The sequence below is a fragment of the Equus asinus genome, chromosome 5 (genome assembly GCF_041296235.1).
Source record: "Equus asinus isolate D_3611 breed Donkey chromosome 5, EquAss-T2T_v2, whole genome shotgun sequence".
NCBI lineage: Eukaryota > Metazoa > Chordata > Mammalia > Perissodactyla > Equidae > Equus > Equus asinus.
Window position 1 is genome coordinate 63,526,898 of NC_091794.1, and position 15,849 is coordinate 63,542,746.

A 15,849-nucleotide genomic window follows, 5' to 3' on the forward strand; every position below is an offset into this window, starting at 1 on the left:
GAACATAGTGCTTTCTCTGTCTCTACTCTGTCCACAGCGCCTGACACATAGTTGATGCTTGATAAATATTTGTTGAATAAATCAGTGAATTATTAGCAATTTTATCCATGTCGCCATTCTTTCTTCCCATGCTCACGGCAGACATTACTAATCAATCATGTCACTCTTTCCTGCTAAATCCAAACTTATACTCAGAAAATTTTGCAAAACAGCCTTCTAGGCACTTGGTACTCAAAATGTGACCTACTGACCAACAGCATCAAATCATCTGAGAACTTGTTAGGAATGCAAATCGTCAGGCCTTATCCAGAACTGCTGTCTCAGCATCTGCATTTTAACAAGATCCACACATGCTTCTTGTGCATTTCAAAGTGTGAGAAACATGACTCTAGGAATAGGATTGTACCAACCAATTAGTCTAGGCGAATACAGGGAGCCTCTTTACCACCTCTGTGTGTGCCTCTGCAGTCCTCACGCAGACCCAGAGCCCCAGCATTAGTATTATTACGTATTATCCAGAGTAATTAGGTCTGAGTGGAGTTAATGTGGAAATATCTCATAGAAAAGATGAGCTTCAAGTGTTTAAAAACAAAAAAAGGGATTTGGTTTGCTGAAAAGGTGGGGAGAAGTGTTCTGGGTCAAAGAAAACGGAGTAAGTACTTTTGGGATCAGCTAACCTTGGGGATAGATGAACTTCTGAGTGTAGAGTTGGAAGGATACTTGGTCCAGAGCAGTATCACCCCCAGTGAATGAAAGTGGGACGCAGAGAAATGAAAGCAGTGGCCGAGGAAATGGTGGAAGCGGCGCTGAAGCGGCACATGCGCAGAACAAGGCAAACAGGGTCCAGGTGCAAAATGAAGCTAGCAGCCAAAAGCGGGGGAAAAGACTTGCCAGGGGCGGTTGAATTTTGTAAGAAAATTATCAGTGTTCTTAGAGAAAATAGTTGTACTAGGTAGTGAGGACACAGGTCATAATGTGAGAAGTTGCAAAATTAAAGGCTTTAACAAAGAAGCAGCTGATGAAGAAATGCACCGTGGCCGCAGACGACTTACTCATCACGTTTACCGTTAAAGGAATCAGAGAAAGAAGAGCGTTTAGCCAGAAGGGTGATGGGTTCCAGAATCACCTCCTCAGACCTGGGCAACCAGAAACCCCACCCCAAGCCCTGTGTCTTAGAGGACCTGCCTGTGGCCTTCTTTAGTCAGGCCCTTCCCTGTTAGGGGGAGGATCCAGGAACCAAGGGGACATGCCCACCTGGAGTCTCTGGCCCTTTTTTAGAACATAGTCCCATAAGCCAGACTCCAGAAGTCCCTACCTAAATGACCCCAAGGTCACTTCCAGGGCCTGTGAAGTCCTCTTCCTCTGGTCCAAACTCTTGAGGGCAGGACTGCACCCCTAGTGTGCACGGCTCTAAGCCTGAGGGGTGTACAGTGGGGTGTTTTTGGCCTTGGGGTGGGGGTGGTCTGGACAGAGCTTGCAGTTGTCTTCTGGGTGTCGTCACACATGCCTGTGGGGCATATGGATAGAGGCGAGGATGAGAAGAGAGAGGCTAGGTCAAGGGGCAGGGGTGGCAGTTCCAACTGCATCATTGCCCGAGAGCTGGTGGTGGACTTAGGTGATATTGTCACCCAATTCTGTACTCCATGAATCCTTTTGTCCCCTTAGGGCAAAAGATGTCTTCATAACTTATGAATTTAATTAATTTTGCTTGAATCTTCAGTTAAGCAAGTTGAATAATACACAGCTGAATGCAATATATTTATTGATTCTTTGAACATTCAGAAGGCACCAATCTGGTACTTTCAATAAATATTTGCATTCCCAGTGCAGATGTGGGACTAATCGGAGTGCTATAGGGAAAATATAGATTAAACTCAGCCCCTATTTTTAATACCCTTCCAGTTGTAGAAGAGATCTTCTATTATGAGAGCCATTTCTAGTGTACTAAAATTAACCACCATGTGATTGTAGCATTTCCAGTGACAGACTTGTGTCTGGCGTCTGTTTGTCTTCTTGTTAATTCCACAACCTTTCCAATTGTTTGTCACGTTCACAAAGTTTAGTTGACGGTAACTATTGTTTGGATGAGGAATTCCTGGTGAGTCGTAACGGAGGCCACTTAGCAAGGTTTCAGTTCCATTGAGCAAGAACTTTGATAGTCAATCCACAAGGGTCTCTGGAGGCCAGAACTTGTTTCCTGAAGTGCTTTAGCCCTGACTGAGCTGGATTGTCAGGCAAGGGGGAATTTTGAGCTTCCTGCCTTGTTCTTTCCTGCGGCTCGCTCCGCCCCACACTGACTCCCTCTTAGGGCTCTTCTAGGCACTTTTTCGCGTTGCTGAGACCATTTGTTGACAAAAGAGTCATGATTTACTGGTGATACTCTGAGGCCTTGGGCTGAGGTAGGGCAGTAAGACCACAATTCATTCGTGTACTGTTTTTTGATTGGCATACAAATTAGTACCCATGGTGTTGTTTTCCATGTATCAACACTCTGAAGGGGGCGGGGCAGACATGATCCCCACCTCACTGATGGCACCTGAGGTCACAGTGTTAGGTGACGAGCAGCAGCTGAAATGCAGGATCTTCTAACTCCTGCTCCCGCACTTGTCCCCTGCACAGGTGGCACTTGGGCCCATTGCCTTGGCGTGAGGATAGGGAGAGCCTGCTGTGGAGGTCCCCCATGCTCTGTGCACCTTGAGAATCAGTGACTCTCACAGGCGTCCCTTCTTCATTCTGAGTTGTGATTTGGACCCCTGGTCACTCACTCTCCTGGCATTTCTGTGGGTGGTGCTTGCACATCATTCTCATTTTCTTTCACTGGCCAGCCTTTCAGGACTTGAGAGTATTGTCACTTGCTATTGTCCCTTGAAGAATACTTATATTTATATTACAGCAAAATATATAACAATAAATATAGAATTAATGTCGAGTGTGTGTGTGTGTGTGTGTGTGTGTGTGTTATAATATCTCGTGACTTGACATCTACTATCACCAGCTAGAATCCACATAAAAAGCTAGGTTGGGGTGATTTAGCCTAATTGTTTGATGGTTTACCAGAGTAGAGCAAATTGTATCAGTTTTTCCTTAGGTAAATAAATGGTTAGGGTTGAGGTGTTTGTCCAGCATGGTGCCTCTCATAAAATTGCCTCCTTACCCTTTGCCCTTTGGATTCAGGGCAATAACGTCCACGATGCCTGGGAAATGGGCCTGACACCACCACCACGGCTCCTGCTGCAGGTCCACAGGCCCAGTGACGGCTCCCGGCCAGCACCTGGGCTGAGGCCACACGCAGACCCCGGCGGCCTGCCCCTCAGCTGTCTCTCAGGGAACCATCTGTGGTTGTTGGCCCTGTGGCAATGCCACGGCATCTGGGGACACGTAGACACCAGAAGCTTCCAAGCCTCCGGCCCTTCTGCCTGAGGTGGGCTGCCAGCTCTCTGCGGGTCTTCCACTAATGCCTCCCTTCACAGCGTCTGAGGACCTCCTGTGGCCTGGACTTCACGCGAGGGTGCCCCTGCCCACACTGGAGTGGGCGCGGCTTCTCAGTTTCGTGGAGGAAGCTGGGCGGCCTTGAAGCTTGCTTTCAATAGCCCTGACTGGCTTGATGAGTGGGGATTATTAGGGATTTTCCAAGCAGCAAGCGTGAATTTACAAAAAACAAACCTCATAGATGGAATAATCTTGCCAAACTGCCTATGCTATGACATTGGGGCCTTGCTTTATTTTAAATTCCTTTACCACTGAGTGTGAGGGGCCTGGAATCACAGCGTCCCACGGGTCCCTCCCCGGACTAGGTGTGTGGTAGACTCTGCTGACCAGGACTTGCAGACGTTGAATTCTTCTCTAAAGCTGTTTGCGGGGTCTTGCAGCCAGAGTCAAGTCAAAGGGCATCTCAGGGAGAACAAAGTGATCTCCTGCCCTTCAGAGACGCGGCCTCTAGTTGTCTGCCCGAGCCGTCCAAGGGCTCTCAGCGACCTGAGGGCATTTGTCTCCCCAGCTCTGTCCTCGTTAGGCAGATGAGCATCAAACACGCACAGTGTGAGCACACGCACAGGTATACACACAGCCACCCTGCAGGCAGGCTCTTGTGAGGGTACAGCCCAGGTTGCTATTTATCATTCATCACAATGTATGAACTCTTTGTTATGAAATGCTCTGTCTCCAAAAACAGAAATTGCTTCTCTTTTAGAAAAACATCCTTGGCTGGATCCCTGGAAATTTAATTAAAATCCTGGTTGCTCTTTAAAAAAGTGTTATTGTGTTTCAGACAGCTTGGATGTACAACAGTGAGGCCAGGAACCAGAACGCCTTGCCGGTGGGAGGGGAAGGGCCTGTGAGGACAGATCTCAGGGCTGCCTGGCCAGCTAGCCTGACAGGTCTCAGGGGACAGCGCCTGGGAAGAAATCTGCCACTTAATGAGGGCCAGCCCCTCAACCTGAGTCCCCAGGTTTGAAGATAATTATTGGAAGCAGTCACAAAGTTTCTTCCATTTGTGCCCTTCACATTGTCTGGGCTGTTATAAACAAAAAGCTAAAAAGATTACCATTAACAAATTAGTTGATTCGTTTATATATTGTTATGGACTCAATGTCCCTTGAAAATCCATATGCTGAAGCCCTAATGCATAGCATGACGGTGTCTGGAGGTGGGACTTTTGGGAGGTGATTAGGCTCAGAGGCGGTCATGAGGGTGGGGCCCCCATAATAAGATTAGTGTCCTTGGAAGAAAAGGAAGAGACGCCAGAGCTTCCTGTCTCTGCCATGTGAGGACACAGCGAGCAGGAGGCCGTCTGCAAGCCAGGAGGAGAGCCCTCCCCAGGAGCCCACCCCGCTACGCCTTGGCCTCTGCCTTCCAGCCTCCAGCACTGAGAGAAATAAACGTCTGTTACTTAAGCCACTCAGTCTGTGGCGTTTGTGTGGTGTTTGCCTGATCTAAGAAAAATATTTCAGTTATTCATGACACTTATTTTATTTTTGTCTTCCTCACGGAAGTGTGAGCCACATGCGGGCAGGAGCCACCTCTGTCTTGCCCACCGCTGTGTCCCTGGTACCGAGTAGGGATGTGTGACTGGGAGGTGCGCAACAGAAACTTGTGGGATGGGTGTGGAGGCACATGGCATACTGGGCACGAAGGACATGAAAATGACTAATACGTACTATGTCCTCCCTGTTCTCATAGGCTGAAGGGGTGCTGAAGGCATTTGGACACTTTTGATTATTATAATACGAATTGCTATTTCTTGAGGAACATTATGTGCCAGGCACTTTTCAGATTTTAACTTTCAAAATAACTTGATAAGGGAGGTATTTTTCTTTTACAGACGAGGAAGCAGTATGAGGGAATTCCAATGGCTCATCCAAAGACACTTGGCCACTAGGTAGAGGTTCTTGTCTTTACGCTCGGTCTGCCTGTCTCCACTGTCTCTGCAGTGCCACCAGCTGTGAACGTTTGTGCTTTACTTTCTCTTTGTACTTCAAGGTCAAGCTTTTCTGATTTTCTTGATTGAGAACTAGAGGATATAGAAAAAATTTATATTTTAGTAGAGTTATTACATGAAAAGGTTTATATTTTAGTTGGTCACATGAGCTTTGTCTTCAAAATGCCTGCCAATGCTGGATTCTTCCTGAGTGACTGACAGAGGTGCTGAGTGTGGAGCAGTCCATGGTGGGGTCTGAGTGAGCCCCTCCCTCTGAGCTATTCTTGTCATCATGGGTGGGCTTGCAGGACATAGAGTGAGCCTGTGCTGACAGTACAGGAGGGGTGGGGTGGGCAGGCAGGCTGGCCATCTGAGGGTGGTGTGGCCATAGTGTCCTCTGATGCCTCTGAGGAGTGGCATGGGACAGCCCTCCACCACCTGGAATCAGGAGCCAAGCGTGGAGGAGCTGCTCCTGTGAGCCCCACACCTACCGTCTCAGGCCCTCACATTCATCTGAAGGGCACTGGTCATAGGAGGAGGGGGCCGGGCGGCAGCCTGGCTTCTGGCTGTGTGACCCTCTGCTAGACGATTCCAGGATCTGTCCCTCACTAAGAGGTCCTCTGGGACTGGAGTTGAGGCAGTTGCTGAAGCAAAGGATGGAGGGAGTTGGCAGATGACATGCTTGTTTACATGCCCTGAATTCCTGAGTGGTTCCCCGTGGAGAAGTGGAGAAGGAGAAGCCCATGATGCTGGGCTTCCAGTTCCTCGGGCTGATGGCTCACCCTCATGAGATTTGATTTGCTGACCAGGTACCGTTAAGCAGTAAGGTAGTGGAAGTTGGGAATTATGAGTTCTGACTTTAGGCTTGCTCCTGCGTAGGTGTCAGTGTGGCATAGAACTGGCTTCCTCAGAGAAGGTGTTCATGCATTTTGGCAGAGAAATCATAGACTGAAAGCTGGCCCTGCCTTCTCATTCTACAGACAAGAAAACAGAGGCCCAGAGAGGTTATGCGTATGTACCAAGGATTTCGGCTTTCTTTTGCCTTCAGCTTCAGCTTCCAAATCCATTCAGAACCATACAGATCCAGGCTTTGCGTCACACTGGTTAAATAGGGCCTTCCTCACGGCAGAGTGCAGCAAAGACACAGAGGCGCAGGTCAGCTTGAGCAGCCGTGTAGCTGGAGTCTGTATGCGGTGGTGCGTGGGATGCCTTCTCAGTTACTAGGGAGCTTAAAACAATTGCCTTGAACTGCAGTTACTCCTATGGGGTGGTGGGGGGGACTTGATCAGAATCACCCGAGGAGATTTTTCAAAACACTTGTGCAAACTCTGCTTCCTCACCCCACCAAAAGTGAATCCAAAATGGAAGAAGAGATGGCGGCGAGCATGGGTGTTTGTAATTCTGACGTGCCCACGCCTGACCCCTTGTGGTTCTATCTGACAATGGTATGCTCCTCGAGGGAGGATCTTGTCTTAAGTGTCATTGTGTTCTCCACAGCATCAGGTAGAGCGTCTAATTCACTAGATATTTGTTGAATGGATGGATGAAGCAGACAGCAGTGGAGAGACAAGAGAAAAATCTGGATAAAAAGGATTGGGTGTTGGGTTAGCAGGAGGCCTGGAGGCTGCTCCGTCGATCCCCGTTTGCTGAGTGTGCTTAAAGGTGCGCCCGGCTATCTTTGGCAATCTTGCCATTGACCTTCTGTCAATAAACATAAACACTGTTCTGCCCTTGACCTCAAGAGTTAAAACAATAAATAGCTTAATTGGCCGTCATTAAGTCCACTTTGAATTTATTATAGATAAATGTGGCCTTGGAAAGAATCACTCCCACGCTCAGCCCATGCGTTTTATCCCTGAGCCTCCCAATGGTGCGTGTGCAGTAAAACAAATAACCTCAGCCTCCCACCTCCACCCTCCCATCGAGAGCTCGTGTGCTACTGGGTCCAGGCAAACGGCCGTTTGCAAGGTTGGATGAGTAGTTCAGCCACACAGGCCCCATGTCATATGACAACATTCTTCATGGTAATATCATCCTTCTCATTACATTTGAATATAGATTGCCAGGGTGCAATGCTTCCAACCCCACACTCTATTCGTGAGCTGAGGGGTTCTTCAGACAAGGTGAAGTCCACTCGTGATCCCTAGAAATTATTGCCTATTTGTAAGACCAAACAAAGTCACAGCCATTGTCTCTAAGAACTTAATTTGCCAAAGCTCTTTTCTTCCTGTCCTTAATTACGTATGTATTTATAGACCTGAGCCGCCTGCCTGCTCAGTGCTCGTGTATGACTGTCTCTCTTATGTGCCACTTAATGGCTCAGGGCTCTTTTAGACTCTCTTTGCTTCAAACTTAACATTTAAATATCCGTACTCAGCTCAGCTTCTGAGTATTAAAACATTTTTTCTGCACTTCCTTGAAAAGCTGTGAACAAGCCTTTTATCTGGACCAAACAGTAGGGGTTTTACACAAGAACCGAGAACTCTGTGAGTAAATGTATGTATTTATGTGACTAAAGTGCATTATAAAAAGAAGCAATAAATCCAGTTTTCTATATAAAGGGAATCACATTTTCCATTTACCTCTGCACTGGGATTAATAACACGTGCAACAAACAGCTGATGGAATGATCCATTTGAAGTTTGTAAAGGCATCTTGGGAAGCTGGCTGGAGTAGCCTTTTTATTTACGCAAAAAGGGGTGCCTGTTAATTTTTTGATTCCGACCTGCTCTTGAGTGACTGTTTTAAAATGAGCCGAGAGCCTGCTACCTGCCCATTTCTGCATGGCTGAGCAAATTCACCCGTGAATCCAAGTTTCTCTTCATTTCCATCTCTATACGTCTTCAAATTACAAAGAATTCATTCCTGAGCTGGAGAGGTGCCAGAAGTTTCTCATCTAGCTGTCTGTGTGCTGCTTTTTCTTTCGCTTCTTTGAGGCTTTCTGATGCCTAGAGTGAGCTCCACGCAAAGGTTCCCAGCCTCACACTCGCCTGCCAGTCCCTACGGTCACAGAGAGCTCAGTGATTCCGAGGAACACCGTGTGCCGGCAGCCGAGTCACGGTCTCCCATCCCCTGCAGGTGTTCCAGAAACTTCAAAATGCGTCTGGTAATGTATTTGCTCCTCTGAATATGCCACTTTGGTGTGCATTTAATGCAATTGCTTATTATTTTTTTAAAAAAATGTCTCCTGAATAACATGCATGCTAAAAAAATGTAAAAGGGGGCTTGTAGAGCAGTATAAGCTTAATTATAGGTCTAGGTATGCGTGTGTGTGTTTTGTTAACATAGGCGTGTTTGCACAAATACGTATTATTTATGTACACATATGTCTGCACAGGCAGATTGCAATAAAGGAATCTCATAGAAAGCACTACTTTTTATGTACATCCAGGTTTTCTAATAGGATCTGTAAACACGTCACACAGCAGCAAGTAGAGGAAAAATACATTTTTCATTCGCATGCAAATGGCATGTTTTAGGCAGCTGTTTGAAAAACCCTCCTTTCTTGTTTAAAAAAGGTGCTTATGTGCATGTGCCTGGGGAGGGGATGTTGCGTTTGAAAATTTGGAGAGAAGAGTCATCTTGCTGCTGCTGCACAAGAATTTCTACCCCATGTTGTTACCTGCCTTCTTCAAACTCAGTAATCCCTGCGGGGAGAGACGCGGTTCTCCTCCAGGGACCGGGCCTCGGGCCGCGGTGTGCAGCAGCATCTTTGGTGTTCTGAGTCCTAGTGCTTGAATAGTAAGCGGAGGGGATACACCTGCTCTCTCCGGGTCCTGCTGGCTTTCCTGGCTTGCCCAGATCACAGTCACACTGTGCATTTAGGATGTGCCAGTGTTTGTTGAACTCTAGTAAAGCAGCGTGAGAGTCCGGGCTCATAAATCACATTATTTATTTGCCAGTGTTGGGTGCTAGATTCTAAAATTAAGAAATCACTTAGCAATTAATAATACATTCAGCATCCCTTGTCTCATTGGGTAAGATTTACAGTCTTGGGACCTGCTCTGCTAGTTATAGAGACGAATGATTTAAGGTTCAAACTTAATTGTTATTTCAAATCCTTAAGCTAGAAAGATGCTTGCAGTACTTTATTCGAAAGACTTATTTTGAAAAATGTGTATGAATATTTCTAACTGTGGTAATGAGCTAATTATAACTATAATGTGTTGTTTGTTTAAGATAAACAACTTGTTTTGAGTGTTGCTCATTTGTATAATAGAAATTTGCTTTATTGTCTTTATATTATAATAATTCTTCACTTTGCGTTATGTTCTCGTTTTGGAGAGAGCAATAATTACTAATTGTGAAGATGAGAAAATAACATAGCAACTCAGAATTCACAAAGAAAACGGGATGAACTGGCAGTTTTCTGAGAAATTGAATAAAATAGATTTTCACAAGTGGGTTTTCTAAGTGTCCAGTGGGTAATGACATTTGAAAATGGAACCTCTGAAATACAAAGTTGTTAGGTGTAACAGATAGGGTAGTTTTAATACCGTCACTATATTTAAGATGAGGTAGTAGATAGGTTGATTATTTTGTATCAGTTATTAATTGCTTTTGCTTCATGATATCGATTATAAAACAAACAGTTGATTTTGATTTTCTTTGAATTGGAGATGATTGAAACTTTGGTAAAATAGTTTACTGACTTGTAACAATAAAAATGTATATTCTTGAAAATCAGTGTGAAAACTACATTTACTTTTTAGCATTTGAGATCTAATATTTTATCACATATAGAGCTGTGTACTTACGGAAGATTATGTGTATTTTTAAAAATTACATAACTTTTACTGCTGGTTTTATCAACCATGTTCAATTCATAATTACTCAAAGTAGTATGGTAAAAATGCGTTTCAACATATATGAATGTTCCTTGAGGCGGCATGTTATATTAGGAGCCATTAAAAACCTGTGTATGCTATTAATGTTATACTCATGTACAGCTCTGTGTGTCAAGGATTTTAATTTTAGGTACTATTCATTTCCAATACTTAAATACACCTAAGATTGTGACCTATTTGAGCCGGAAGTTGGCCTTGAATGTGACTATCTTGATGAAAGTTTCAAATTGAATGTGTAGGATGCCGAAGATTTAGCAGGCCCTTGTTTTGGTGAGGAAGAGTGGCCCTGAGCTCACATCTGTTGCCAATCTTCCTCTTTTTTTTCTTTTTCTCCTAAAAGCCCCAGTAAATAGTCACATATTCTAGTTGCCATTTATTCTAGTTCTTCTTTGTGGAATGCCGCCACGGCATGGCTTGATGAGCGTTGTGTAGGTCTGTGCCCAGGATCCGAACAGGGGAACCCCAGGGCTGCCAAAACAGAAAGCGTGAACTTACCCCCTTGGCCACAGGGCCGGCCCCCAGCAGCACTTTTTTTGTATGAATTGCGGTAGGCGCTAATGCAAATATACAAATGTTAAGCTATGTAAAAACATTCATTGCATTCGACCACATTACAAAACACTTTCATCTTACTTTTGAAGTTGGTTATTTTCTTTGATGTCAGTTTCACAGGCATGAAAAGAGGTTTGATTTTTCTGAGCGTATATGGCATTGTGTGGTGGCAGGAAAACATTTAGTGCCATTTTGTAGGGAATATCATATGTACTAAATAGTGAGAGGAAAGAATGCCACATTGCCATCTGCCTCTAATTATGACTTCCTCTGGCTTGCAGATGTATTACAGACCAGGCTTTTACTTTGTGAAACGGCTTTATATTACCTGCAAAACCGAAAAGGATTGCAAAACACTTCCTCCACACAATAGTTTCCTCATTAAATGACTGAGATTTTCTTATGAAACTTCATTTTTTAAGGCTGACATGTAGAAAGAGGATATTAAAAATATAATTTGTAGACTGACCATGTGTCCACAGCTGAAAACGTTCATCCTGTAAGTAATCATGAACTGAGTATCGCTTTGCCAAGCCACCTCCCAGCCTCGAGCAAAAGGGCAGGTGAGGAGGGGAGGACTTGTCTGAAGAAGGAGATGTTGTTCCCACTATTTCATCATTAAAATTGTTTACCGAGGCACAGACACCTTCAAAATGATTTGAGAATTAGCTATTTTTTGTTCTACTTAGTTTCTAAATGACGCAATTCTTAGGGTTCGCCAGTGGAGAGGAGTGATCATTCTGGGAGGGAGCAGGGTGGGCTGGTCAAGGAAACTGGAGAAGGCGAGTTTTCAACCAAGTTCTGAAGAAGATGATTAGCAGGAACTGGTGGAAAGGAGAGGAGTAGGTGTTTTGGATAGATGGAAAACAGATGGAGAGAAGCATAACACAACAAGAGACAATAAGGCGAGGACGGTGCACGGGGAGGAGGAGCCGCACTGGGGTAACAGGAAGTGAAATTGAAAAAGATCACAGGGTTGGGTTTGAAATGTTTTTAATTAATCTTCATTAGCTTTATTACATCATGTGGAAAATTCTTGAGAAAGAGAACATTTCTTCTATTTTATTATACCCAACAACCTCTGTAGGCAGCATTTCAAACTCTAACCAATAACGTTAATATTTCTTGAGCATTTACTACTTACTATTATAATGATTCTTTCACTTTGCATTATATTCTTGCTTTTTGAGAGATCAAAAATTACCAATTGTTGTGAAGATGAGAAAATAACATGGCAACTCAGAATTCACGAAGAAAAGTAGGTTGAAGACCAGCCCTGAAGGCCTAGTGGTTAAGTTGGGTGTGCTCCACTTCAGCACCCTGGGTCAGTTCCCAGCATGGACCTGTCAGTGGCCGTGGTGTGGTGGCAGCTCACATTCACAACAAGGAAGATTGCCAGTTGTTGTTGGCTCAGGGCAAATCTTCCTCGGGGGGAAAAAAGTAGGTTGAACCAGCAGTTTTCTGAGAAATTAAATGAAATAGGTTTTCACAAGTGGGTTTTCTAAATGTACACTGGGCATTGATAGTTGCACAGGCACTGTGCTAGACACTTTGTGTGTTATCTCATTTAGACCTCACTTACTGTTAAAATCCTCATTCTACAGATGAAGACACTGAGGTACCAAGAAGTTACATGACTCGTGTAAGGTTGTACAAGGTCGGAAGTGGTGGAGCTGGGATTTCAACACAGAGTCTGGAGCCCAGCCTTCTAACCATTACATGACAAGGCCGCTTCAGCTTATCACTTCATGTCTAGCTGCAGGTCCAGGCTGGTATGACTAATTCTGGACTAGAAGTGTCATTTAGGTCTTCTGGGAATGGAAAAAGGATTGGACAGAAAAAGCCTTCAGACCACAGTGCAGATCTGACAATCTCATCCAATTCATGGCGACCTCCAGAGGGAAGGTTGCCTCGTATTGAAGGAGCCCCGCGACGGACAGAAATATCCAGGCCTAGCAGCCCTAACGTGCTCAGTCACTGACTGAGGTTTCCCAGGAAGGGCATGGCTGCGTCTTAAAGGTTGAGGCAGATCCTGAATGTTCTGGAGCTGGAGGTTGTCAGCTAATCGTGCTTTTTGCAGCTGAACAGCAAGTTCTTTCTTGAAGGGAGATGGCCTACCTCCTTGGCTGCCAAGGTGATATCTCTAATGTAACAGAGCAACTGAGGGTGAGGCAAACGAGGCCCCCAGGGTGAACAGTTGAAGGAGACACTCATTCTCAAGGTCCCGTGAGTGCAGGCTGGGCACCTGGGTGAGTGCCTCCTTCATGTTGCACCACAGGTGTTTGGCCCCTCTTTTCCTATTCCTCAGAATATCAAATTCAACACACTTAGAACTTTTCTCATCATCTTCTGCCCCCAAAATGCCCTTCTTTCAGTCTTCTCTCTCAGGAAGATCCAATAATTGCTTAATGGGTCCTTCCATTTCTAGCTTCTTTGCTCCCATCCAAGTTAGCCTCTTCACCGCCACAGCATCATCTGAGTTCAATGCCACTCTGATTTATAATTCCCCTGCTTAAAACTCTTCGTGGTTCCCTATAGCCTAGAAAATAAATTCCAAACTACTTTCTATGGCATAGAAAGACCTGTATGATCTGATTGTGCGGACAGTCTGAACCCAGGGCCGGAGGAATTTCAATACTACAGCCGAGGGATATAGGAAGTGTTGATTTTTGTGTAGAGCATAGGTTGCATTTAATTTTGGGATTGAGGGATTGGTAGGAATTTGTAGAGTGGAGAAGAAGTTACTCTGTGAGGAGGAAGCAGAATGAGGTGATTTGGGGATGATTAGACGGAATGCGCAATTTAGCTGAAATTTGGATAATATGTAGGAAGGTAACGGGAAAAATGCCTGGAAAAGTAAAGCAGAGTTGGTCAAAGAGCTGTAGCTATGGTGTCGGAGTTTTCCCCTGAAAGTTTTGGAGAGAGAAGTGGCATGATTGAAATGACCTCGTGTGGAGGGGGATGTGGCCACGGTGCAGAGCTGCGCTGCGCGGAGAGCGGCCACAGGGAGCTCAGTCAGAAGCCTGTGTTGCTACCACAGGAGGAGGAAACGAGACCTTGAATTAGGTGTGTAAAGAATGGAAAAGATAGGAGATTATATGAGGTAGGGGTGAATAGGATTTCAAGATTGACTAAAGGAAGGGGGTAGAAGGAAGAGAGTACTTAAAGGGGCTTAAACGTTTGAACTGGCTGCGAGAGGCTGGCCATGGGAACCGGAAATGGACAGGAGGAGGCGCTTCTTAAGGGCTCCTCGCGAGAGTCCAAGAACTGTCTGCACGTGAACCATCTATTTCCCCAAACGAGCGACATCCAAATCTTTCATTTTTCTCTCGTCTCACGCACGGCTTATTCAGCTCCTCAAGTTTTGCCTGATTTTTAATCCACTCTCATAATTCCTTGGACAAAAGATTGAGGCATGGAAGACAAAAGTTATGTTTATAGACACCAACCATTCTGACAGAATTTAGGTTCCTTTTTCTAAATTCAACTGTAAAAATACCTTTTTTGGATCCACACAATTTCTAACGGCTAGTCTGAGTGAATTATTATTATTATTATCGTATGATTATATTATCATACTTCATTTTTCAAGAAGATGTCTTGGCTTCATACAGACCCGGTCCCGGCCAGCAGCGCCTGGCGGGCCTGAGCCATCACACTGACGTTCTTTGCTCCTGGAGGAGATAAAAGAGCAAACGCTGTTATCAGAGATGCAGACATCTTCTCATAGAGAAGACCTGAAGCTCTGCCTTCCACTGCCCGACTAACAAGGACAGAGGTACTGGTTCAACATAAACAGAAAAGACACTAAATTTCTTTGCAAATAAAGATCCCTATAATATCGGGTTGTGATGTATAATCGAAAACCCAACTTCCACTGAAAGGGAAATAATGGCAGGGGCTTAATGCTAAATAAACTTTAGGTCTAGAAATGAATAGTAAGTTTTTTATGGATTTGCAATGCAATGTGAGGAGCCCAAAGCAAATGTTTCATCGCCCTTAAAACTGAACAACATAATGGTAAAATTTGCATATACTTCCAGGCTGACTTGTTTTACCGTATAGTCAGGACAATACTTGTAGTAATATTATGTTAGCATCCATGATGTACAAAGAAGTCACCTTTTAAGAGATGATCACATTAACCCTCACAGCCTATGAAGCAACTGCACACAGACTTGTGCCTGATGAGCCGTGAGCACCAAAGATAAGCTCTGGTAACGTGTTTGTTTTGCGACGATGATGCCGTGGATCTCATGCGCCATTTGTAACTAGGGCTGCCAGACACAGAAAGACAGGATTTGCGCCCTCTGACATCCAGAGTTTACAGCTGTCATGAGAAGATGAGTAGGAGGCTCCTTCCCAGCCCCAGACGGAGAAACAGGACAGTATGCTTTCCTGATCGCATTAAAACAAAGAAGCAAGAAGACGCTGAAACGTGAAGCAGAGGGGTCTGTCCATGTGGACTTGGGCGATTCTGTGCTTTGCCCTCAACCTCAGGGCAGCGATCTGTACTAGACAATATTAGATCTTCTTGACAGACCAATCGGGTTGGTGCTGTGGGTTATTACTAATTCTATAGATGAGAAAACTGTGGCTAGAGAGGCTCAGTAACTTGTCCAAAGTCACACAGCAGGAAAGTAGCAGAGGGGATTTGAACCCAGGGCCTGAACTCTTATATGCTGTGCTGGGTGCGACGGTGTGAGCAGAGCAGCGACTGGAGGGCTTTCCTACCCAGAAGGCTCTTCTCTCATGTTCTTCTTCCTATCTGCCTTGGGTCCTAGATATTTTCTGTATGCAGCAAGGAAATATAGCTGTAAACTCAGGAACCAGCACCAAACCTACTTTTTTGGCGGACTGATAATGCGTTGCTCACTGAGATTGAAGCTCCGTTGCTAACATGGTCTAGTGATGAATGTCTCTGCAGTGTGAGTCCACCTGCTCATCCTCACCGGACTCTGTCACCCTCAATGCGGTCAGTTGATATTTGGAATTGGGAGACTTTAGTTCTGCCTTCGATTTTGGTCCACATTG

At 45.0% G+C, this 15,849-nt stretch overlaps 1 protein-coding gene across 1 annotated transcript in view; it reads left to right on the plus strand.

Moving 5' to 3' along the window:
* The first annotated feature begins 8,054 nt into the window (after positions 1 to 8,054).
* IQCJ (IQ motif containing J) overlaps positions 8,055 to 15,849 on the plus strand; it is a 199,118-nt gene continuing 191,323 nt past the window's right edge. The window contains exon 1 of the mRNA XM_044770961.2: positions 8,055 to 8,522. Coding sequence (XP_044626896.2) covers positions 8,361 to 8,522 — 162 coding nt within the window. The 5' untranslated portion in view covers positions 8,055 to 8,360. The remainder of the gene's footprint in view (positions 8,523 to 15,849) is intronic.